Source organism: Nannizzia gypsea, genomic scaffold (genome assembly GCF_000150975.2).
Source record: "Nannizzia gypsea CBS 118893 supercont1.2 genomic scaffold, whole genome shotgun sequence".
Lineage (NCBI taxonomy): Eukaryota > Fungi > Ascomycota > Eurotiomycetes > Onygenales > Arthrodermataceae > Nannizzia > Nannizzia gypsea.
The window spans coordinates 13,494-37,559 of record NW_003345200.1 but is presented as its reverse complement, the minus strand read 5'-3'; the positions used below and the strand labels follow the sequence as shown (position 1 = coordinate 37,559).

Genomic DNA, 24,066 nt, shown 5'->3' with positions numbered 1-24,066 from the left:
TCTATCAAACCAAGATACACGCGCACACACACCTCCAGAGCTGTTTTTATATGAATAAACGCCATCCATATAACGCTAGCCTCCGTCCTGTTACTACAGCTACAGCTACTGCTAACCCTTGAGCATCTGGCTGATGTTCTCCTTGTTCCTGACACCGGCCAAGTTGCCGGCCTTGACACGCTCGAGGGTCAGGGCAGCAATGAGAGCAGCTCCAACACCGGAACCATCCTCAGCAGAGCTCATGACAACCTTATCGTCCTCATTATCGGCCCAGTCGAGGATCTCACGTAGGGCTTTGGCGCCTCGCTGCTTGAAATGGGGGTACTTGTTGAACACGGAGCCGTCCGCACCGACGTGGCAGGACTTGATGTTCTTCTTCGTGCAGATGGCAGCTACTCCGCAGGCCGAGATACGAGCAGCTCTGGTGCCGATGAGCTCGGCCAGACGTCTGCACAGCTCGAGCTCTGGCTTGGTGGCCTGGATGCCCAGGGTACGCTCGAACAGGTCGCGGGTTTCGGACAAGTTCTCGAACGGATCCTCCTCGATGGCGGAGAGGAACGAGGAGTCGAGGAAGTATGGTTTTCGGAGGTTGTCGGTCTTCTGGCCCTGGAAAATGATGCCACCCTTGTTGTCGACGATGTCGACGAGGACGAGACGGAAGATCTCGCCGAGGTAGAGGCCGGCGGTCATCTTCTCGAAGGCCTGCTGGCCGGGACGGGGGGAGTCGCGGTCAATGATCTTGTCGAACTTGGTCAAGGGCAGGACAACACGCTCGTTGTCGAAGGCGCCGTACTCGCAGTTGATGGCTACGGGCATGTCTGGGGGCAGGTTGTAGTGGGCAATCTTGGGTATCGAGCCTGCGTTTTCCATGTATGCAGCGTTGACACCGGTTCCGAAGATGCAGCCAATCTTCATGTCCGGGTCGGTGTAGGAGGAAGCAATCAGCGTTCCCGTGGTGTCGTTTATCAAAGCAGCAACTTTGATAGACAGTCCCTAGTACATGTTAGATCAGTAGATCAGACTGTATAGAGGTGTAGTATGTATGTATGAATGTACCTTCTTCGCCAATGCACTCTCTAGCATGGGGACAACGTCTTCTCCCTCAACGCCGTCAATGTCGAATCCCTTGGTCCATCTCTGCAGGACGCCGTGGTCGATGTAGTCCTGCGTGGCCGGGTAGGAGAACGTGAAGCCCAGCGGCAGGTCCGGCAGCTCCTCGCCGTCGTGGTGGTACTCGATGAACTGCTGCACGCAATCGGCAATGTACTCCCAGAGCTCTTCAGAGGTGCCCGTCTTGAGCTCCTCGGGGATGCGGTACTTGGACTGCGTGATGTCAAACTCTCCCTTCTCCTCCGAGAGGACGATCTCGCAGACTCGCAGGTTGGTGCCGCCCATGTCGAGGGCCAAAAAGGTGCCCTGCTCGTTGCCGTTCGGGAACCCCAGCACCCAGGTGACGTTCATCGGCTGCGGCCACTGCAATCAGCTATCATATCCTCTATATCCGCTATCGTAGGGCCTTGTCATAGCTTCTACATGGGTTGGGAACGTACGATGTTGCCGCCCTCGACGCTGAGGCCTGTGGTGCGCCCGCCGGTCAGCCGCGACTCTCTCTGCCGGGGGGTGAGGACGTACCCTTAGTGAGCTCGTTGGCGAAGTGCTCGACGATCTTCTTGAGCCTGGCCGTGTCGACTGTGAAGGTCTCTTCGAGCTCCTTGATCTCGTCCAGCAGCGCCTTGGGCATGTCGACCATGGATCCTACACAGCGTCAGCGAGCTCCCGCCGTCGATCACTGAGGGGGACTCACCCTTGCGGGACGGCCGCTTGCGAGGAACAGGAACCATCTTGTCTGTCTTCTTTACTGTCTTCTTTACTATCTCTTGATCAATGGCGTGTCTGTAGCTGTAGCTGTAGGTGTTGTAGATGTTGTAGATGTTGTAGTTGGCAGCTGAAGCGGTGGGGAGTTTTTGGCCTTGGTTGGGCTTTTGTTACTCAGCGAGAAGAAGCAAAGAAAGATGCAAAAGGGGGACAAAGACAGCGACGACGAAGACACAGAAGAAGAGACGAAGAGAAGAGATGGAGATGATGGATCAAGAGGCTACAGAGACTTGTATACATAGAGAGCCGCCGCCAGAGTCGTAAAGTCGTGATCGGGCCAATATCAATATCAATATACGTCATATCAATGTCACTCAGTATCAACCGGCCGCAGCTTGTCCTCATCCCTGGAGACATCGAGAGCGGCCATGGACGCAGCCAGCTGGTCTTCCGAGGCTTTCTGCTTCTCCTCTTGCTTCTCTTCATCGTTGTCCTGCGTCTGGCCGGGCTGTATCTTGTTCTCCTGCTCCTGGAGAGCCTCGAGCTGCGCCTTTGTCCGGGTCTCATGCTCGCGAGACGCCTTCAGGGCCGAGTCTACCTCCGCCGAGAGACGGTCGACTTCGTCGTGCAGACGCTCGTCCTTGGATAGCGCCTCCTTGTCCTCGTCCGGGCCTTGCGTCTTGCTGGTGGCGAGCTCTGGACATGTCTCTGCCCACAGCTGCTCCAGCTCGTCCAGCCAGCCGAGAGCGTCCGCAAGACGGCGTACACCACCGTCACAGTCGCCCAGGACCAGGACATCGTCGGCCCTCGAGCCCAGCGACCCAGCCTGCTCGAGGTTGACCAGCACCCGCGGCGTCTCTTCGCGGCAGAGGCTCGGCAGGCCGGCAAACGGCTGCACGCTCAGGCTGGTGCCCATAACTATGCACAGGTCTGCCTGGGCCGGCAGGTCGCGGCTGGAGAAGAAGTTGGGGGGCAGCGCCTCTCCGAAGAAGACAATGTCTGGCTTGACGATGCCCTTGCACTCGCTGCATGACGGTATCTCGCTGGCTGCAATCGCCTTGGCCATCAGCTCGTCTGCGTAGGCGGCCTTGCAGTCGATGCAGCTGTGTGTTGCAAAGCTGCCGTGGGCCTCGACAATCATGTCTCCCGGGACGCCAGCCTTCCTCTCCAGACAGTCGATGTTCTGCGTAAACAGCTTCAGGAGCAGCCCCTTGTCGTGTAGCAGCCGTATAAACGAGTGAGTGATCGTAGGCCGGTACTTGCCCGGGAACATCTCCCTCGCCAGCGCGTAGAACGGCTGCGGGTTCTGGCGGAAGTACGAGATATCAAACACTGCCTCGGGGTACGGCAGCTCGAGGCGCGCGAGGTTGGCGTAGATGCCTGTGTCTGGCGAGCGGAAGTCGGGGATGCCAGCAGACGTACTGATGCCAGCACCAGTCTGTTCCCTTGTCAGTCCCTGTATCTTCTCTCTCTCTCTCTCTCTCTCTCTGTGTGTGTATATATATATATATATATCTGTCCCGTCCACGTACCATGACTACTATCTTGCAGTTCTTCTTCTCCCGGATGTACTTCACGATGCCCTCGATGCTGCGTTTCTCCAGCGTCGCCGGCGGGACGCTCTCGTCCACCATCTTGGAGGTTTCCGCCCCCATGCCGTCTCTCTCCCTCTGCTCTTCGTCTGAGGTATCTGTTTATGCCCTTGTCTTCGCTGTCTTCAGTGGTAGCGGCGCCGTGGAGGGGGGGCTGAGACGAGACAGGCCCTTGGATCCCCTGGTATCGCCCTATAACGACGTCAGCCAGCTGTAACAACTCACCAGACAGTCGATAGAAGTAACAACGGCCTCTTACCAGTGTATCCAGCCTCGCTATCCCGCCGTCTGTTGCCTGCTGCTGCTTGTGTCCGCGTTCTGCTCGTCGTCGGCCTCCAGGTTGTTCCTCCTCGTCGTCCGCAACATCGAAAAACATCCAAGTAACTATCCAAATATCCAAACGCTTTGCTGGCTTCTATGATAACAACCACCAACCGCTCGACATCTGCAGAAACAGGCAGAGAATGGCCAGCGCGACGGTGAGCCAGGCCAATGGCCACGGCAGCGGGCGTCTGCCGTCTCCAGAGCTCGCAAACGGCGTAGGGCCAGGCAGGGACAGCAACAGAGCCACAGACACAGACAGAGATACAGACAGCGACAGCAACATCTACAACGCCAGCTCCGTTGCAGCCATCCGGGCGGCGCTCTCGCAGCTCCAGGACCGAGAAGCCCTGGTGACAGCCCGTCTCGACGCCCTGGTGGCCTCGCAGAAGGATCTCTCGCGCGAACTCGGGCGCCTCGACCTGCTGCGCGCCCACCTGGGGACGCAGGCCAGCACCGCCCGCGCCATCAGCCATGAGATGCTGTCCGGCGCGGCCTCGTCTGCCCACACGCTGTCGAGCGCCGTCCGCAGGCTGGATCTCGAGCAGTCGCGCGTCCGGTCGATCCTGGACATGGTCGGGCAGGTCGCAGAGCTCAAGGCCTGCGTGCTGGGCGTTGCGGGCTCGATGGGCGCATCGCAGAACTGGGAGATGGCGGCCTCCTACATGCACCGCGCATCCAAGATACCAGAGGACGTGGTCAACAGCCCCTTTGCGGCCGAGATTGTGCCTACCGCAGAGGTGCCGGATACCCCCAGCGTGACGCTGTCGAGCGCGGCCGAGTCGCTGTGCGCCCTGTTTCTCCGCGAGTTTGAGCACGCCGTGAAGGAGAACGACGGGGCCAAGATCACCCGGTTCTTCAAGCTGTTCCCGTTAATCGGCAAGTCAGACGTCGGCCTGGATGTGTACGGCCGCTATGTGTGCCAGGGAGTGGCCGCAAGGGCTCGCTCGAATCTCAATGCCGGCACGGGGGGTGCGCAGGCAAAGGACGACTTCTTCTACGCCAATGCCCTGACCAGGCTGTTCGAGCACATTGCTCAGATCGTGGATGCCCACGGGGCGCTGGTTGAGAGACACTACGGCCCCGGGAAGATGGGCCGGGTGGTGGAACGGCTACAGGTCGAGGCCGATGTCCAGGGGGGCATCATCCTCGAGTCGTGGGCGGAGGAGCGGCATGTCGACCGCAGACTGACGGATATCAAGTCGTATGCATTCACGTTCCTGGTCCAGAGCTTTTTGCCAGGTGCCAGGGGGGCTGCTGGCACGCCGCGGTCGAATTCTCCGGCGAGCTGGGATACGCCGCAGCGGAACAGTGAAGATGAAGGGGTCGACATGAAGGAGATTGATTCCATATTGAACGAGATATCAGTCATGCTCGGCCGGTGGTCTCTCTACGGGAGGTTCCTAGCCAGTAAATGCAGGGTATATACATCTCTCTCTCTATCTCCCTTTTCTATTACACTCTACATTTTACTACTATTATTACTACTGGATTGCTGATATCAGACATAGGAAGATGGTGCCGATGATGACGACCTAGAGCTGCCGTCCTTCCTGACGGGCTCTCCGCTGTCTCAAAAGGTCGATACCAAGCTGCTATCACCGTACAACGCGATGACGACCTTCTTCCTCCGTCGGTCGGTGGAAAAGGCGTTTCAGTTGGACGAGGCGCCCGTTGACCTGACCCTGGACCTTCGGAAGCCGCTGGTGTCTAACTCGCCCCATATCACGTCTGTCGTGGACGATATCATGTACATCGTGAACAAGGTCATCCAGCAGACGCTGGCCACCTCTCAGCGGTCGGCCGTGACCAGCGTGGTGCCTACAATTGCACGGGTTCTCGGTGCTGACTTCATCGGCATGGTTCACCGGAAGATGCGAGACGAGACGCACCCCAGGCCCGTTGTTCCGGGCGGCCAACCTCCAGCTGCGACGGTGGTGTCCTTCCTTGTGCTTGTCAACAACCTGGACGTTGCCGTGGACTACCTAGAGCGCATCGTGAAACGACACATGGAGTCGACGGACACTGGCGGCGACGTCACCAGTGATGCCAACGCTCAGCCACGGATTTCTATGCTGTTCCCGCTTGCCGACGACGCCCAGGTGGTGTTGAGCACGCTACGGTCACTCTCTGCTACTTTTACGTCCAAGGCCCAGGACCTCATCGGCGACGGCATACAGGTCATCTTCAATAACGTACTCAAGTCCCGTCTCCGTCCTATTCTTGCGGATGCCTTCAGGGACACGGAGTACCAGCCCCAGGACGGCGAAGGGGAAGATGGAGCAGGAGCAGCAGCGAGTGTAGCAGTGGAAGACGACGTCCTGATGCACCACCATGAAGCCGGACACCAGAGCCTGGTCCGTCAGCGGTTCGCAGCCGGCTGGCGTGACCTGATGCTGCCGATAGCCCGCATCCTGACGGGCAACACCTTTGACCGTCTCCTCGGCGTGACACTGGCGTCGTTGTCGAGGTTGCTGGAGAAGCGGCTCTGGTCTTACCACGGCCGGGTCAACGCCCTGGGGACCACCAGGCTGGAGCGAGACGTCACTGGGATAATCGCCGCTGCCGTGGACGTGGCCGAGAGCCAGGGCCAGCACCCGCACTCTGCTCCCGGGGAGAGAGGCGGCGGCGGCAGCAGCATTGGCGGCAGGGCAGGCCGGTATCGCCACCGCGAGACGTTTGCCCGATGTGCACAGATCGTGATGATCATGGGCATGGAGGAGGAGGAGTGGGAGGAGATCTCGCAGGCAGACGGAGACGTCGTGGACAAGCTGTCTGTGGAAGAACGAGCCCGCGCCAGATCGATGGTCATATAGACTACTCTAGGCGTTCAGCGGGCTTGACATTGGCTATCCCAGGCCAACCAAGCAGGTATTCTCTGCCGGTGTCTATCTACCTCTCTACCTTGTACACAGTATCAAGTTGGTAGATATCAAAGTGTCGTGGTAGATATCAATATCAATATCAATGTCAATTGGTAGGCCCCAACCAGCAGCCTTCCTCGCCCGCCACGAATAGACCACTGCCCTCCCCAGCCCAATCACCCTCTTATCGACGTCCTCAGGCCCTTTTCTTCCCTCCTTTGGCCCTTCGTCGCGGCGTAAAGCGAAGATGTTCGCCCTCCATGCCGCAGCCGTATCTGTATTACCACGTAACTTACTGCCCGCCCGCAAAACTTCCACCACAACCTCGTAATAAACGCGTAATCCCAATACAAAAACCGTCCAAAAAAAAGCTTCATCGTCTCTTTTTTTTCTTTCTTCGTCTTCTTTTTCGCAAACCAAAACCGCCGCGAGTTCTGCGTCTTCCACCTTCATCGACCCTCGACCGCGACCGCTGATGGGCGTCTGCCTGCTCCTACGCTGACGGCCAGCACAGCACGAGAAGCACGAAAGCGAAACCCAGCCGGGCCCGCGGGCTCTTGCGTCGATGCGTTGCGGCCGCCGTCGAGAAGGCCAGAAACCAAACCGTCCACCAAGCAGACAGAAACCTCCCCGCCATCAACCAGCCGCTCTCGCCTCGCTGCAACGCGCCGATGCTGATGCTGCCACTCGGCCTGGCCTGATCTCGCTCACAGCCCGGCCTGTCCTCGTCTGCACCGCCAGGAGCCCTGCCCTGCTGCTTGCCCGGCCATGGCGCCCTCGACCTCGTTCGGCGCCCATCCTACGAACCGCCCGTCGCACTACCGCACTCCCTCCCCTCCTCGCCATGCGATCGAGCCGCTCTCCCCCCGTCTCTCCTTTGCCGCTGCGGCCGGCCCTGCTGCGCTTCCGCGTGCTGGCTGTCTAGGGAAACCAGGCGCCAGCTGCTCCGGACGGGGCGATGGGCCTGTGTCGTCCTCGGGGGACGAGGCGCGGGACGGCGAGCCGCTCCAGCAGCATCACCAGCATCACCAGCAACGCCATCAGCAGCCATCGCAGCCGCACCCAGGACACCAGCTACAGCAGCTACAGCATCATAATCATCTTCATGGCCAACATCAGCAGCACCAGCACCAGCAGCACCAGCAGCACCAGCAGCACCAGCACTCCCCGGGCAGGCCCGGCGGACATGCCAGGTCGAGGTCTACCATCGACACTCTTGCTACGATAGCCCTGGCTACCAGCCCGACCTTCTCTCCTCTCGCCTACGACGGGCCGGACGAGCCAGTCATCTCGCCCCTTGGACACCAGGGAGCTGCTCCTGATCTCGACGAGAGGCCCTCGAAGCGAGCAAAGTCGGAAAAGGCGCCCTCGCCCGGCTGGCAGAGACTCGGAGACAGGCCGGCAACGAGCCATGTCTCCAACCTCGATAGCATGAAGACAGACGCCGAGCTGCTGCTCAACTTCGCTAGACCGACCAACTCTCCCCATTACTCCCCTCACACCACTCCCCTGTCCCGGATCACTACAGAAAACCCTACTCACTCCTGGAACACCGATCTGTGGCGCGGCCCTGCCTCGGCGGTTTCTGCCTACGACCACGGCGATGTCATACGCGACAGAGGCGCCTCCGTCTGGTCTGGGATGCCAGGAGGTGCAAACGGTATTCCGCCCGTTAGGCTACGGTCCCAGTCAGATGGCGCTGCTGCACTCTCCAGGCCCGCCATGAACGGCCTTCTGCCTGACTCACCTCTATATCCCGCTGCCATGGGAGCCGTACTCGAAGACGACCTGGAAGAAGGGGAAGAAGAAAAGCCTGCAAAGAAGAAGAAATATAAGAACACTGCTGCAATTACTCCCGCAGCTTCTGCTTCTACTAATTCGTGGGGCCAAGAAACACCCGTTATACCGTCTGCTAAACCGTCTCAAGATAAGGAACCCACTAAATCCAGACCACGAACGAAACAAAAGGCAGCCGACGCTGGCAGCTCTACCGGCCAGACGAACTGTGCGGCCTGTAACCGTGATCGCCTCCCGGTCGAGGTTGGAGGAGACGATGCAGAAGTTACCTGGGTCAACTGTGACGGATGTGACCAGTGGTTCCATATCGTCTGTTGCGGCTTCAAGAGTGACCATGAGATACGGACTGTAGACAAGTTCATCTGCATCAAATGTCGCCCCATACACGGCCCAACCACCTTTGTCCGCAAGTCCACTCGTCCACGGACGGCTATCGATTACGCGGGCCTGAACCAGGGATTCGTCAAGCCGCCCTCTGAGGAGAACGAAAACATCCATCTTGCGGCCATAAAGCAAGGTACCATAACATTCCTACCAGACCATTTCGCCAGGATGTCGCCAGATCTAGTCACCGCTTCATACTTTGAACGCGGAGCTGGCATGATCGAGCCGGTTGTCATTCCCGCGCATATGAACTCGCATTCGGGTATCGATTTCCCCGAAGCTACTACGGAAGAAGAGTTCGATGCAGGCATCCCCGAAGATAACGGCTACGAAGAGGCTATTGACTGCGGCCAGGATCTTCTCGACATGGTCATTCCCAGAGACCTCACGGTAAAGGCCGTAGGCGAGATCTATGGACCAGAGGAAAAGATTGAAGTCATCGACGTTAAATCGCAGCAAGGCGAAGAAAAGAAATGGACCATGCAGAGATGGATGGACTATTATTACGATACTAGCTCCTCCAAGATGGTCAAAAATGTTATCAGCCTGGAGGTTTCGCAATCTCCGCTGGGACGGCTTCTACGGCGTCCGCGAGTGGTCCGCGAACTTGACCTTCAAGACTCAGTATGGCCACCCGAACAACAGGCCCTTGGAGACTATCCGAAGGTCCAGTTCTACTGCCTGATGTCTGTTGCCGACTGCTACACGGACTTCCATATAGATTTCGGCGGTTCGTCGGTATATTACCACATACTCAAGGGAAAGAAGACCTTCTTCTTCATCCCTCCCAAGGAGAAGCATTTGAAGAAGTACGACGAATGGTGCAACTCCCCTGCGCAAGACACCACCTTTCTCGGAACAGAATCCAAAGAATGTTATCGAGTAGACCTCTCCGAGGGTGACACGATGCTGATCCCTTCTGGCTGGATTCATGCTGTTTGGACACCCGAAGACAGTCTGGTTATAGGCGGCAACTTCCTGACAAGAATGAATTATGCAATGCAGCTCAAGATCACCAAGATGGAGAAGGACGCCAAAGTCCCGCGAAAATTCCGATATCCATTTTTCCAGAAGATTATGTGGCTCACTGTCTTGAAATACCTTGCTGATGATCCGCTTCCACCTCAGCTGCAGGACGCTTTTGCTCAGGATGAGAATTACCAGTTCCACCGCGAGAAACCCGTTTATCACCCAGAAGCAGAGGAATTTTCTGCTAGCCAGGAGCCAGGGTCGGATTATTATAACGCCAAATTCTACCCCCAGGGTGAGATTGACGGACTTCCCGAGCTGGCTAAATACATTCTGAGAACTGCATTGATTGCAGGTGGCTATAAAGTTGATGGTGTCACTAAGGAAACGAGAAACGCCGTCAGCAGATCTATCCCCAAAGGACAAGGTGATCCCGTCGATACGGCGCAGAAATTTGGAGTCTGGGTTGCTTGGAAACGGGGTAACGAACCCGCACCCCAATGGACTCGTCCCGGAGCAATCGTTATGGATGTAAAAGTCGACATATCTGATAAACGCCGAAGCACTAGGCCACGCAAACAGTCTGAGCGTGCTATGAGCGGGTCTCAAAAACCGAGGCCTTCACTCACCAATGCTCAGAAGACGTCTGACCAAGGCTCGCAACCTGCAATTAGCACGCCTCTGAGAAGCGTGTCCGCTTCTTCCGGCAGTGGAACACCTGCTGAAGAAACACGCATGCCGTCTATCGCCGATAGCAAAGGCTTGGAGGGCAGCCCACGACAGACTCCTAAGGCTACAAGCCTCGGTCCGAAACGGATTGCCTGTGACCCTTGCCGAAAACGCCGTATCAAGTGTCGTCACAAAGATGGTGGTGGTCTTGATACTACTTCCGATCAAGAGGTTGTTAAAGAATCGTCCATTGGTGTAGATGCAAGGGAAACAGCCTTGGCTGCCTCAGGGTCTGATGATTCCGTCGAAAAGATCAATGGGAATTCTCTCCCTTATCGCAATGACGCATTAAATCAGGATAACGTCTGTGGTTCTAACCCTTCAGAGTCGAGCGGGAACGGAGAGAAGAGGCCTCAGGAAACAAGCCCTGGCTCATCAAGTTTCAGTAAGAAGGGCAGAATAAAGGCCTGTGAGGAATGTCGGAAGAGTAAGGTCAGTATATCTCCTAACTACCTTATAAAAAGCATTATGCTAATACATACTAGCGGCGCTGCATCCATGACGAAGCCGGTCGAGTTGACCCGGTCAAAATCCAAGAGCAACCGAAGGCGAAACGTTCACGGCCTGATGATGAAAAATCAACACCTCCAAAAAAGCAGAAGCGCAATGAAAATAAGCCGCCACCAACTACAGAAAATATATCTTCTCGCTCAAAGAATGATACAGATTCTGCACAAGAGCCTAAGATCGGCAATCCGCGAGACAAGGCGCATGTTCTCAAGTCCAATTTTCCCCGAGATAGCCCTCTTTATTCGTCTCCCCCAGCCGGAAACTCAGAGGCAGAAGCTCCCACTGAACAACATCCAATTGCCCCAGAATCTGAACTCCCGATTGGCAGTCTTGTATCCCCGCCAACATCCCTAGTCGACGACATTGATGGAGTGCCCAGCTCGCTGGACGGTGAAAAGGGCAAAACAGCAGATGGCGATCAGAATACTGACAAGCCTTTATCAATTCATACCCCAACCTCCATATCTTATCACCAATCCCGTTACCCTTCCCTCAACACAAAAGCTGTAGATGGACAAAAGCGTACCTCCAAGGACCGTTCTTCCGCTTCAGGCCTATCTCCGTCCTCTCCGGTTAGATCAAAGACATCTTCAAGACCCGGATCATCCCACCGTACAAACGACGGCAATGCGCCACCATCAAAAAAGGCACACGACCGGACCAGTTTCGCAGAAGCTGATGTTGACCCAGATAGCATCAAGCTCATTAGACAAATTCAAGAGGAAGAATTTGGACTCCGACGCAGAAACACGAAGCCAAAGCACTAAACATTCATTTCCTACCTCCTTTTCATTTTACTGTCCCTTGCTTCTAACTGCTTACCCTCACAGTTTTCTGCGCATTTATCGTGTTGGACTTCAACCATCGTCTTCTATGTTCTTTATTTCTTATCCCCTCCTTTGCATCTTTCTCCTTTTCTTCTCTTCTCTTTCTCCACCGGGCTGTTACTTGTGCGTTTGGTACCACCTTACTTTGTACATAGGTACGTTCACTACACAGCGTTTGACACCGAGGGTCTTGCTTCATACAAGCTAGCAACATACGTGTCTTTACTTTTTAGGAGCCTTGGGAGTTATTTGGCGAAACAGGCCTACATACCAAATGTCTGAGGTACCTTTCCTCTGTTTTCTGGTGTATTGGAGTTGAAATCTAGGCTGGGAATGGAGTCTGGTTTCCAACGGAGCCTCCCTTTTTATTTCGCCCCCTGTTCAGTTCATATATCATTTTGTTATATTATCATGCCCAGCAGTGTTGAGTATGTTTAGATAGGGGGGTGGTATGGGAGAGTGGATGTAATAATTGAATTTCAGTTCATTCTGCGTAGCAATATTACTAACTAGGCGCTGCATTTGATTAAGACAAAACAATATGCCGAACGATGTCTACTTGTAGCAATCTACTTGTGTTGCCAAATGAAAGACGATGAATAGGCAATCCCCTTTCTTTTCCTATTTATTTGACACTGAGATTAAAATTGTTGCTTAAAATAACACAATACAAAGACGAAGCTAAACACTTGATATGGGCCACCATTTAAGCCATTAGAGGGGGGGAGCAATGAAAGAAAGAATGGGAACAATAGCTATGAGAAGACGAGGAGCTAACTCCCTCCAGAGGAAAGCTTCATGTCCCCGGTTCATCGTAAAAAGGGAGAACAAGGCAGAAAGGTAGCATAAAACTAGAGAGAACCCCCATAGATCGGTAGTACAGTGAAGAGCACTAGGCAGTATGGCGAATAGGGTGCTTCGGTCGCTAGGGATAGAAGCCGAATATCTGTCACCTACTGAGAATCTCTGGTCCAATGTTCAGGCTCAGTTGTAGTATAGAAAGGCCTGAGGAATCGACCTCAACCACGGGAGTATGGATGAAAGCCTCTGTGAGCTCCACGGCCACCTCCGCGGTAGTTAGCCCCCGGCCTGCCAGCATTTCGAGGGCCGGTAGGAGCATTTGCTGGCGGCGCACTCTGCGGCTGAGGAGATGCAACCGGCTGTGGGGGTTTATTCCCAACATTAGGTGACATTCCACGTCCCATGGGGCCCCCAGCACTTCCAACACGGCCCATACCTTGAGGACCAGTTGGCAGGTTGGGCTGTGGTGTATCATCATACATGCCCTCCCAAGACTGGTTGCCTTGCTGATATGCTGGGAATGTCCGAGGATCTGCCCGCCTGGCTTGCTGTTGTTGTTCATATTTCTGTTGTTCAAATGCAATTTGCTCTTGGGCATTGTACCCGGGGCCTCCCCTGTTGTTGCCAAAGTTTCCGCCCATTGCAGGGCCGCTAGTTGAACCCGATGCTCCAGGGCCCCCAGCAACGCTTCCACCCATCTGGCCACCCATGCCTCCACCTGTGAAGCCCGGCCCTGTCTGTCCTTGATTTGGCATTTGATTCATTTGTTGCATCTGCTGCATCTGCATCTGTTGTTGCATGGGGTTCATCATTCCTTGCATTCCCTGACCGTTAGGAGGTGTCTGAGAGGCTGGAGGCATTCCTCCCTGCTGGGCACCCGGCTGCTGTTTCATTTGATTCATCTGTTGCATCTGCTGCATCTGCTGCATCTGCTGGAGAACAGCTGGGTTCATGCCCCCCATGGCTGGGTTCATGCCTTGGGCCTGAGCAGAAGCCATCTGCTGCTGCATTAAAGCAAAGTATTGTTGCATCCGCTGCCAGTATTGGGCCATCATTTGGGGTGTCATGCCACCTGCCATGTTTGCTTGGTTTTGGGCGTTATTTTGCTGGCTTGAATCAGATCCGCTGCCACGGTCATCCTTGAATCGATCATCTCGGAACCCACGTTTGCCTAGCCGGCGGCTCTCCTCATCGTCTCTCAGGTTACCACGGGGTTGAGCCTTTTTCACCTCAATCGCTTTCCCATGAATCTCCAGCGGTACTGAAAGGGTTGCTTCCACAGCAGCCTCGCTATCGAAAGTAACAAAGCCAAACCCTCGGGGTCGTCCAGTATCCTTGTCAATCATGAGAGTTGCATCTACAACGCGGCCAAACTGCATGAAAAATTGCTTGAACTCTTGTTCAGTAGCTTCCTGGCTCACACCACCAACAAAAATCTTACTGGTCCGTTCCTGTTCGTCTCGAGGAATTGCGCGTTTAGGGTCAATCTTATATTCTCGGTCAGCAAAATATCCCAGCAAGGGGCCAGATATCGACGGTGCAAGCCATACAATTTTACCATCCAAGTAATGCTCCTTGACCATGACCGTGTTTACAGTCTTTGGGTCAGTAAATGTAAGGAAGCCAAACCCTCTTGATCGGCCAGAGGCTCCATCTCGCATAACCGTGCATTCGTGTACTTCTCCGAACTGGGAAAAGTATTCCTTGAGAGATTCTAAAAATAGTTATTGTCAGATACGCGCGCCTCGGCATATGTAGTTTATTGTTGAGATGAGCTTTGTACGTACGGTCTGTGGTCTCCCAGTTCAATCCGCCAATAAACATTTTACTATTTTAAATATATAGCATTAGCCCAGATCCATTCCGTTTATGAGTCTGCATGGAGAAAATAGCATATGTTCGATCCAAGGTGTAGCAAGCAAGAAGAACAAAAGAGAGAAGAGAAAGAGAAGGTTCAATGCATCGTGGCCGCGCCCTCAAGAACATGAGATCTAATCGTGGTGGGACAATAGAGCTTCTGCGCCTGCAATCGTTCGCTTAGGTGCTCATCAATTGATGCTCTATGCTGTTGCATCGATAGATACGCCGTGTATTGGAGATGATGAATGTCAGGGGTTGCTGGAGATGCATGCATAGCCGGACTTCGTTTCCCAGGGATCATATCGGAGCTTTGATAATGAATTTTCTTCCCACCATGGCCATGTAATGAGTATGGAGAGCTTGAAATAACTCTCGCAAGACGATGGGTTCAGCGTGCTGCTGGACGCTTTACAGTCGAAGGAGATGTGAAGGCTGACTTCGCATGGTCACCTCACGGTCATGTCGGAAACTAGGTGCAAGGTTCTTTGAACTTGTGGTTTTTGGTCTTTGGTCTTTGTGGATATGCAATTGTGCACCCGTCGAGCTTCAATAAACTGAGAATTGGAATTTTTCGAAGTTCTTTTTTCCGATAATCCTCTGCCTGATTCTATGTCCGAAGCTAGGTAATGTTCGATATTCCATATCGAAGACAGTTAAGTAAATAACTGCTTCTTGCACTGCTCTATCAAGATATACCGACAAGATATATAGTATCTGATATACTATAGTCGTTCCACAGCGGAATCGTGCAGAGGCTTTTAATGCATGAAATACCCTCGATCTCTTTTCAGCCACTGAACTGATAAACCCCATCGAATTATGGCTAGCACCCTTTTTGACCCCTGGTACCCTTTCCATAAATGTCCAAATAGTGAACCGCGCAGCAGCCATGTCAGGGTCATGCAAGCTCAGCTGAAAGTGCCGGGTAAACCAGGGATTGCCCTCCATCTATGCGCGATCCCATAACCCGCGCACACACGCCACATATTCGATCTTTAAAAGCCAACGAATTCATATTCCATGCATAGGCGGGCAGTCGAAAGACGCTTCGTATCTTTTGGCTCGCGTAGCTGGGAATATTATCGCCCTTCCTTTCCAGATAAAGGAGAATATGAAATGTATAAATATTGTCCACCCTGGAATATCGGACTACCAATGTTCCAAGGTAGTCCGTAACCTCTTTATTCTTTCCTGGCGGCAACCAACGCAACTGGTCGATTGATTTTTGGTGATGTAAAGCGTACGGTAAAACGGGCAATAATAGGGGAAATAGAACTTAAAACTGTCAAATACACGCTAACTTACCCGTCTTCTTTTATACCTGTCCCTTGGTTTTCAGGCTCATTCGAAGCATGTCCACCACTACTCGTATCCGCAACTGTCGGTGTTCCCTGAGCACCATTTTGGGCTGGTGGCTGCTCCAATTTGTGCTCTTGAGCAGGCTGCAGCTGCTGAGTCACAGTAGGCTGTGTAGAGTTGGGTGTTTCCACTACTTCCGTCTTGGTAGAAGGGGGAGGCTGAGATTGTGCTTGTACAGTGGCAGGAGGTGCGGATGTTGCTGGGGTCTCGTCGGCATCATAGCTATCAAGCAGGTCAGAAAGAAATACAAACATCCCAAGACGTGCAGCCTAGTGCAACAAGGAATCCAGCAGCAACGATAATGCAAGGGTAAGCAGCTCACAGGTCAGCAAAGAGATCCTCCTCGAGGTCCTCTGGCTCGGTCATGGTTCCTGAAGTGACAACTGAATGAGACTGAAACGCCACAAAAGAGAGAGAAAAAAACACTCGGACTACAGTCGACAGCTAAATACACCACGTGAGTCTCGTTATCTCAGCTCTGTATTGTCGCTATCACAAAGCCGCAAAGGCCGCGCTCTCGGCTGCTGGTGTTGGACGTGGTTGCTGGTGGGAAAGACACAGGAAGAGAAAAAGCCGGCGAGGTTGAACGAAGTTGGACTTCGAGGTTTTTCACCTTCTCGAGGGTGGCTTGGCTGACTAAGCAGACGGAGGCTAAAAACCTCCAAACGTCAACGACAAAAGCAGTGCGAAGATGACAGCCAGACAGCTCGAGATCAGCCGCCGTCGAGGGAGGATAGATGCTGGAACGAGACATAGCTGCATAGCCGGCGCCTAGGCGTTTCCCCCCGTGTCGTTTCTTGCCTGTTGGCCGCCACAATGTCGAGTAAAAAGGGACGACAGGACCAGCACCAGACGCCGCAGGTATGGGCAGCTCGCTAGCTATATGACCCCCTCTTTGCCCCAAATTCTCTGGCACTCTTTTAAGCTAACAGACAGCTCGTAGGAAATGGTTCAGGTCGGTCCGTGATTCGAGATGCCTTGCCCTGAGCCTCTAGATCGATTCTTCACCTTTTCTTGTCTGTTGCGTTTATACAAGGGAACCATCTATTATTACTGATAAGCTGATAAACATGCGATAATCCATAGACCACGCATCTTCGTACGTTACACCCCAGCTATCAATATCACTTATTCCCCGAGCTTTCTATAGCAGACGCTGACTCTCTATATAGTCGAGGAGGGCTCCCGTTTTGGAGATCATTGTCGTCGTCCTCCCGGCCGCAGAGCCCGAATGTGTCGTCGTTCAACCATAACACCGTTGTCGGGGCCTCCTATGCCCATACAGATATGTTGAAGTTTGTCCTCCTCCGTTTGTTGATAGAGCTGCTTTAAACAACCCTGAGGTGGATCGCAATACTGACTTAGGCATTGTATAGGGGTGTCCCTCCTAGTTCAAGAGCTTCTACACCATCGCGGCCTTCACTCTCCCCAAGTTCAAACAGGGTCCGTGACAGCGGAAAAACTGGAAAAAGAACATTTTCATCACAGCACCCATATAGCAGTTTCCTCTCTCAAGGGTCTGGAGGCTCGGCTGCCGATATAGACGATGATGATGACGGTGATGAAATAGGGTACGAGGACGATGAGGACGAATTCGGACTTCCAAGTGTTACCAACATGCGCCGACAACGGGCCAAGCCGCCACCAGGCTATAATATTCAGGTGAAGGCAACCCAGTCCACCCCCGAAGCAGGTAGTCATGCAAAGGGTCCAAACCTGATTCCGAGCATGCACAGCATGCGCCTCAGAGCGAACAGTGCAGACATCGCAGAGGAACGGTCGAGTTTGACTTACCCTACAGCAAATAAATCAGAAGGTAAAATACTCCGGCCGCAGTATAAAGATATATTAAAGGGTACGTCCAACTCTATGCGTATTGCAATGCTATTGTTAACCGGCTAATCGTAACATACTAGATCCCGCAAATTCTCTGAACTTGATCAACCACTCCCCCCCACCACCTGGCGCCAGTTCAAAGGAGACAGAAGCTCATTCTACTCGAATAAGCCGAGTAAACAAATTCAAGCGAATACTCCAGTCCAGTACCGTATCATTGCCTGAGCTTCGTGACCTAGCTTGGTCGGGCATCCCGGAAGAAGTCAGGGCAATGACATGGCAACTACTGCTCGGATATTTGCCCGCAAACAGTGACCGTCGTGTCTCAACACTAGAGCGCAAACGAAAGGAATATCTTGATGGCGTACGGCAAGCTTTTGAGCGTAACTCGTCCATTGGATCAAAAGCTGTGCCAGCTACCTCTTCAACTCCGAACCTAGGTGGTGGAAGAGGGATTGATGAGGCAATCTGGCATCAAATTAGTATTGACATCCCGCGGACTAACCCCCATATACCCCTTTATGCCTATGAGGCAACACAACGGTCACTTGAGCGAATTCTGTACGTTTGGGCAATTCGACACCCCGCAAGCGGATATGTTCAAGGAATAAACGACCTTGTCACTCCTTTTTGGCAAGTTTTCCTGGGTTCATATATTACTGATTTCGATATCGAGCAAGGTATGGATCCCGGACAGTTGCCACAACCTGTGATCAACGCTGTCGAAGCAGACTCCTTTTGGTGCTTAACCAAACTCCTTGACGGCATCCAAGATAATTATATTTACGCACAGCCTGGAATACACAGGCAAGTAAATGCGCTGCATGACCTCACGAGGCGCATTGACTTAGCACTGACCAAACACCTCGAAAATGAGGGTGTCGAGTTCATGCAATTCAGTTTTCGTTGGATGAATTGTCTACTTATGCGGGAAATCAGTATAAAAAATACAATAAGGATGTGGGATACATATATGGTACCGTACCTCAAGAGTCTTCGAACCCGGTGGAGTATGCTAACTGAATTAAAGGCAGAGGAGCAGGGATTTTCACGGTTTCACTTGTATGTTTGCGCTGCGTTCCTTGTCAAGTGGTCGGAGCAGCTGCTGAAGATGGATTTTCAGGTTTGTGTTGCCCGTTATTGTTAGCCTTCTGAAGTGAATACTGATTGTGTGGTAGGAGGTCATGATGTTTCTCCAGGCACTTCCAACGCGAGACTGGACGGAGAAGGATATAGAGCTTCTCTTGAGTGAGGCTTTCATATGGCAAAGCTTGTTTCAAGATTCAAGTGCGCATCTCAGATCAGGCGGCACTGCTGTAGAAAGGTCCCACTCAACTTCATAGTCACTTTTAGAGCGTATCTCATGAAGAAAATAAACCATGACTTCCGACTAGCTGAAGTGGATGCCCTTTTGATTGAATGCCCAAAGAAGCTTCAGGAATTCCCCTTCGTCACACATCCGGGCACGTTTGTCCGCGAGCTTGGTGTCGTCTTCAAGAACCTGTCTGATCTTTTCTCGGACGAGGTTTGTCACCTTCCCACGTTTCGTAGGACCATGGTTGGGTGCGGTGGTCTGGTCCTTCTCGGTTTTGAAGAAGTCAGGAACGTCATCCTCGTCGTCAACCTCCATCACTTCATCAACTTCCTCCTCGACTTGATCATCTTCCTCACTAATCATTTGCTGATCGCCGTCCTGGAGGTCCGAATCAATTGGGATATTATTTTGGGCACACCATGTGCAGTAGTTAGCTTCTAACATACTCACAACGCTAGTAGTTCCCAGAAAACTAGACCTCAGCGTCTTGTTCTTCCGGACAAAGGCAATTCTGAGAAGACCATCCCATTCTTCGTAGCTAATATCCGGCCGTGGGACTTTGGGGACAATGCGAACCACACTAGATTCGACAGCAGGAGGCGGCTTAAAGTTGTTTTTACCCACTTTCATGATATGGTCTATTTTGGCCCACATTTGGGCGTTCACAGATAAACGGCTGTACAGTTTGTCCCCTGGCTTTGCAAAAAGCCTCATTGCAAACTCACGCTGGAACATAAGGATGCATACTCTGGGTGCCGGGGTCGTAGCCAACAGCTTGAAAGTCAATGGAGACGAAATCTATATGCTAGCGGTCAGTGGCGGAGTGTTCCTTACATCCCACAGCCCAGCAGAGGGTAGTTAAGAAACTATACCTGGTATGGAGTGTTGCTTATGCAGACATCGAAGTAAGGGACCTCTGTCTTCATCACGTCTCCAAGCAGGACTTCCAGCCTCTTTTGCTCCGGCTTTCCTTGCACACGCTTTGTAAGCTCTGCTGCCATTCTTGGATCCAGCTCCACGGCTATCACTTTTTTGGCTTTCTCCAGAATCTTGACAGTCAAGTTTCCGGAACCAGGTCCAACTTCTAGCACCGTCTACAGTTTGAGATTAGCTGAAGCACCTCCCAAACGGCCGATATATTAAGACCTACGTCACTTTGCTTTAGATCCGCCTTGTCCACGATAGCCTGAGCCACTCCCGGATTCTTCAAGACGTGCTGGCCTATATCTGTGTTCATGCGGAAGATGTTGTGGGCGGCCTTCGTTTTGGCGACGGCCTGCGCATAGGGGCTGCTCGCCTGTGCCGCATTATTGCGCTTCCCTTGCTTTGCCTTGGGCATCTTGGCCTTTTCCGTAAGCTGTCTATTCTGTCAGGCCAGGCTTGTAACCCCAATGCTCGCTGATATCTGTCTTGTGAAATCATCCAACTGTGTGCAGTAGATTTGTGTTAAAAAAAAAAATCTTGTCGGAGCGGAAATAGGTCCCTCCGTCTATAAAACCTTTCAGGGCCTCAAGCGTTGGACGTCCAGCTTCGAGCTCCGTGAAGCTACCAAGAACCCAACAGTGTTGACAGCTACATATATCCCCGGGTACCGACGATGTCAGGACGCAAGGATTTCCTGAGCCAGCCGGCTCCTGAAAACTACGTTGCTGGATTGGGCCGTGGTGCTACTGGTTTCACAACCCGGTCTGATCTCGGACCAGCTCGAGAAGGGCCTACGCCAGAACAAATACAGGAAGCCCTCGCAAAACGAGCAGCGTTGCTGGGGACGGCTCCTCCGACAGCATACGGCGCGTCTAACCGAGGGGAGAAAGGCGGGAAGGCAGAGAAAGAAGAGGAAGATGACGACCGGTATCAGGACCCCGAGAACGAGACCGGCCTCTTTGCCTATGGACAATATGACCGAGACGACGACGAGGCGGACCAGGTATACCAGGCCGTGGACGAGAAGATGGACAAAAGGCGCAAAGCGAGAAGGTATGTCTAACGATTTTACTTCCATCCCCGTGTTAGAGTCTATACAAGAACCGAATAGTTTATCTTGTCCTAGAACTCCCCTTCATTTTGAACAGATTGCCAACATAAGCCACATCGTGCTATCATAGGGAAGCCCGAGAACGCCAGGAAATGGAAGAATATGAGAGAAAAAATCCGAAAATTCAACAGCAATTCGCAGACCTCAAGCGGTCATTAGCGTCAGTCTCCGACGAGGACTGGGCTAACATACCCGAAGTTGGAGACCTTACAGGCAAGAATCGAAGAGCCAGACAAAACATGCGCCAGAGATTCTATGCTGTGCCGGACAGTGTTATAGCGAATGCGAGGGACTCAACAGAGTTTACCACTACTATCAACGATGACGGAACCGAGTCGTACGTCCCTCGAGGTGAAAATGCGGATGGCACCATCACCAATTTCGCAGATATAGGAGCAGCCAGAGATAAAGTGCTTCAGGTGCGGTTAGACCAGGCAGCCGAAGGGTCGAGTGGAGATGTTGCCTCTGGCAGTGCAACATCGATTGATCCAAAGGGTTACCTGACGAGTTTGACGAAATCCGAGATGAAGGCTGGCGAGGTAGAGATCGGAGATATCAAGCGTGTGCGCACGCTTCTAGAATCAGTCACAAAAACCAACCCAAAACACCCTCCCGGATGGATCGCCATTGCTCGCCTAGAGGAGATCGCAGGTCGCATTGGAGCCGCTAGAAATTACATTGCCAGAGGCTGTGAACTTTGTCCGAAAAGCGAAGATGTTTGGCTAGAGAATATCCGCCTCAATGATAATCATAATGCCAAAATCATCGCTGCCAACGCAATCAAAAACAATGATCGATCAACAAGGCTTTGGATCGAGGCTATGAAACTGGAGTCTGACCCGCGAGCAAAGAAAAATGTCTTGAGACAGGCTATTCTTCACGTACCCCAGTCTGTCATCATCTGGAAAGAGGCTGTGAATCTAGAAGAAAACCCCGACGATGCACGCCTCCTCCTTGCCAAAGCAACCGAAATCATCCCTCTCTCCGTTGAGCTATGGCTGGCTTTGGCACGGTTGGAGACACCTGAGAATGCCCAAAAGGTCCTCAACGCAGCTCGAAAAGCTGTGCCTACCAGCCGCGATATTTGGATCGCCGCAGCCAGACTACAAGAGCAAATGGGAACTGCAAACAAAGTAAACGTGATGAAAAGGGCAGTCCAATCCCTTGCGAGAGACTCGGCCATGCCAAAACGGGAAGAATGGATTATCGAGGCTGAAAAATGCGAAGAGGAAGATGCTATTCTTACCTGTAATGCCATTATCCGTGAAACGTTGGGATGGGGCCTCGATGAAGACGATGATAGAAAGGATATCTGGATGGAAGATGCAAAGGGCAGTATTGCAAGGGGGAAATATGAAACAGCAAGAGCCATCTATGCCTATGCACTCCGCGTTTTTGTCAATAAGAAGTCCGTATGGCTAGCTGCTGCCGATCTAGAGCGGAACCATGGCACCAAAGAAAGTCTCTGGCAGCTGCTTGAGAAGGGTGTTGAAGCCTGTCCTCAATGCGAAGATTTGTGGATGCAGTTAGCCAAAGAGAAATGGCAAGCTGGCGAGATTGACAACACACGGCGAGTCCTTGGGCGGGCATTTAACCAGAATCCCAACAATGAAGACATCTGGCTTGCGGCAGTGAAGCTCGAGGCTGACACTAATCAGATCGAGCAGGCCAGAGAACTCCTGTCAACAGCTCGACGAGAAGCTGGCACGGACAGGGTTTGGATCAAGAGTGTAGCATATGAGCGCCAGCTCGGCAATAAGGACCATGCCTTAAACCTAGTCAACCAGGGCTTACAGCTTTATCCTAAAGCTGACAAACTCTGGATGCTCAAGGGCCAAATATATGAGAGTGATGGTCAACTCCAGCAGGCTCGTGAAGCCTACGGTACAGGGACCCGTGCCTGTCCCAAATCAGTGCCCCTTTGGCTCCTTGCTTCAAGGCTTGAGGAGAAAGCTGGCGTCGTTGTGAAAGCTCGGTCGGTACTTGATCGTGCTCGACTTGCTGTTCCAAAGAATGCGGAACTTTGGACAGAGAGCGTTAGGGTAGAACGCCGAGCAAATAACCTCAGCCAGGCAAAGTCCCTGATGTCAAAGGCTCTCCAAGAAGTCCCCGAATTCAGGTCTTTTATGGAGCGAAAGCATATGGCATCTTGAACCTCGCACGCACCGGAAACCCCGAAGCTTGGAGGCTATCAAGAAGGTGGACAACGATCCGATTCTATTTGTCACCGTCGCTCGTATATTTTGGGGCGAAAGACGGCTCGAGAAAGCCATGACCTGGTTTGAAAAGGCCATTGTTGCGAATAGCGATCTAGGAGATGTTTGGGCATGGTACTATAAATTCCTACTCCAGCATGGCACAGATGTAAGATCTTTTCTTTTTGTCTCTTTCCAGCCGCTCCCTTATGTTTCGATTCCAGTTCTCTTGCTAACTTCTTCCCATAGGAGAAACGAGAAGATGTCTTAACAAAGTGCATTGCTACTGAACCAAAACACGGAGAAATTTGGCAGACCGTTAGCAAAGACCCTGCCAATGCCCATAAAACTACTGAAGAGATCCTGAAAATCACGCTGAACCGCCTGGACTAAACCCGCGCGTGATCGCTAATCGCTATTGCTTTCTCTCCTTCAACAAACATGTCTATTTCTTACATTTTTCAGCCACTAGCAACATTTCTATTCTTCTTTACAAACAGGAGTACCAGGGTAGGGGGTAAATAGGGTACAGCATAATGGTTTCATCTATAGATAACTACCTTCATGAATGTCTAATGATTAGCTTTTGCTCCTTCACAGACTTCTTTTAAGAAGTCATCATGTTACCCTAGAGGGTATGCCAAATATTAGGACACATACGACACCGAGACCTCTATAGAGGTTTTGAATTCGGAGATCAAAATACTGATTAACCATAATACGTAGTTTAGCGTTGCAAAACACCCGGCCTTCCAATGCAAAAATTTCCTGAAACAGAATTCCACGGTAGTCAAAAAGCGTATTCCAAAACCAAGATCCATCACTTGCGCCAAAAATATGCACCTCTCGACTCCAGA

General features: G+C 52.6%; 9 protein-coding genes across 9 annotated transcripts; 4 read left to right on the top strand and 5 right to left on the bottom strand.

Moving 5' to 3' along the window:
- Positions 1-111: 111 nt before the first annotated feature.
- Positions 112-1,841, bottom strand: MGYG_02000 (hexokinase; the record flags this gene model as incomplete). Its single annotated transcript, XM_003174424.1, has 5 exons — positions 112-993; positions 1,057-1,464; positions 1,551-1,576; positions 1,633-1,755; positions 1,805-1,841. The coding sequence occupies 5 exons, from the start codon at positions 1,839-1,841 to the stop codon at positions 112-114; spliced, it is 1,476 nt and encodes a 491-aa protein (XP_003174472.1).
- A 344-nt stretch (positions 1,842-2,185) lies between these two features.
- MGYG_01999 (NAD-dependent deacetylase sirtuin-2) lies at positions 2,186-3,470 on the bottom strand (the record flags this gene model as incomplete). Its single annotated transcript, XM_003174423.1, has 2 exons — positions 2,186-3,253; positions 3,348-3,470. 2 exons carry the CDS (start codon positions 3,468-3,470, stop codon positions 2,186-2,188), a joined length of 1,191 nt encoding a protein of 396 aa, XP_003174471.1.
- A 401-nt stretch (positions 3,471-3,871) lies between these two features.
- MGYG_01998 (oligomeric Golgi complex component 4) lies at positions 3,872-6,544 on the top strand (the record flags this gene model as incomplete). The annotated part of the gene is made up of 2 exons (XM_003174422.1): positions 3,872-5,149; positions 5,240-6,544. The coding sequence occupies 2 exons, from the start codon at positions 3,872-3,874 to the stop codon at positions 6,542-6,544; spliced, it is 2,583 nt and encodes an 860-aa protein (XP_003174470.1).
- An 816-nt stretch (positions 6,545-7,360) lies between these two features.
- MGYG_01997 (JmjC domain containing histone demethylation protein 1) lies at positions 7,361-11,748 on the top strand (the record flags this gene model as incomplete). The annotated part of the gene is made up of 2 exons (XM_003174421.1): positions 7,361-10,903; positions 10,957-11,748. 2 exons carry the CDS (start codon positions 7,361-7,363, stop codon positions 11,746-11,748), a joined length of 4,335 nt encoding a protein of 1,444 aa, XP_003174469.1.
- A 1,079-nt stretch (positions 11,749-12,827) lies between these two features.
- On the bottom strand, positions 12,828-15,417 carry MGYG_08958 (hypothetical protein; the record flags this gene model as incomplete). The annotated part of the gene is made up of 2 exons (XM_003174420.1): positions 12,828-14,312; positions 15,244-15,417. The coding sequence occupies 2 exons, from the start codon at positions 15,415-15,417 to the stop codon at positions 12,828-12,830; spliced, it is 1,659 nt and encodes a 552-aa protein (XP_003174468.1).
- A 353-nt stretch (positions 15,418-15,770) lies between these two features.
- On the bottom strand, positions 15,771-16,194 carry MGYG_01994 (hypothetical protein; the record flags this gene model as incomplete). Its single annotated transcript, XM_003174419.1, has 2 exons — positions 15,771-16,050; positions 16,151-16,194. 2 exons carry the CDS (start codon positions 16,192-16,194, stop codon positions 15,771-15,773), a joined length of 324 nt encoding a protein of 107 aa, XP_003174467.1.
- Positions 16,195-16,644: 450 nt separating this feature from the next.
- Positions 16,645-19,007, top strand: MGYG_01993 (GTPase-activating protein gyp1; the record flags this gene model as incomplete). Its single annotated transcript, XM_003174418.1, has 6 exons — positions 16,645-16,689; positions 16,915-17,123; positions 17,205-17,683; positions 17,745-18,640; positions 18,695-18,787; positions 18,843-19,007. The coding sequence occupies 6 exons, from the start codon at positions 16,645-16,647 to the stop codon at positions 19,005-19,007; spliced, it is 1,887 nt and encodes a 628-aa protein (XP_003174466.1).
- Positions 19,008-19,054: 47 nt separating this feature from the next.
- MGYG_01992 (dimethyladenosine transferase dimethyltransferase) lies at positions 19,055-20,355 on the bottom strand (the record flags this gene model as incomplete). Its single annotated transcript, XM_003174417.1, has 3 exons — positions 20,130-20,355; positions 19,852-20,073; positions 19,055-19,777 (listed from the first exon to the last, which is right to left on the bottom strand). Exons 1-3 carry the CDS (start codon positions 20,316-20,318, stop codon positions 19,055-19,057), a joined length of 1,134 nt encoding a protein of 377 aa, XP_003174465.1. The 5' UTR covers positions 20,319-20,355.
- A 221-nt stretch (positions 20,356-20,576) lies between these two features.
- On the top strand, positions 20,577-23,602 carry MGYG_01991 (hypothetical protein; the record flags this gene model as incomplete). Its single annotated transcript, XM_003174416.1, has 4 exons — positions 20,577-20,956; positions 21,085-23,050; positions 23,118-23,378; positions 23,459-23,602. The coding sequence occupies 4 exons, from the start codon at positions 20,577-20,579 to the stop codon at positions 23,600-23,602; spliced, it is 2,751 nt and encodes a 916-aa protein (XP_003174464.1).
- Positions 23,603-24,066: the final 464 nt, after the last annotated feature.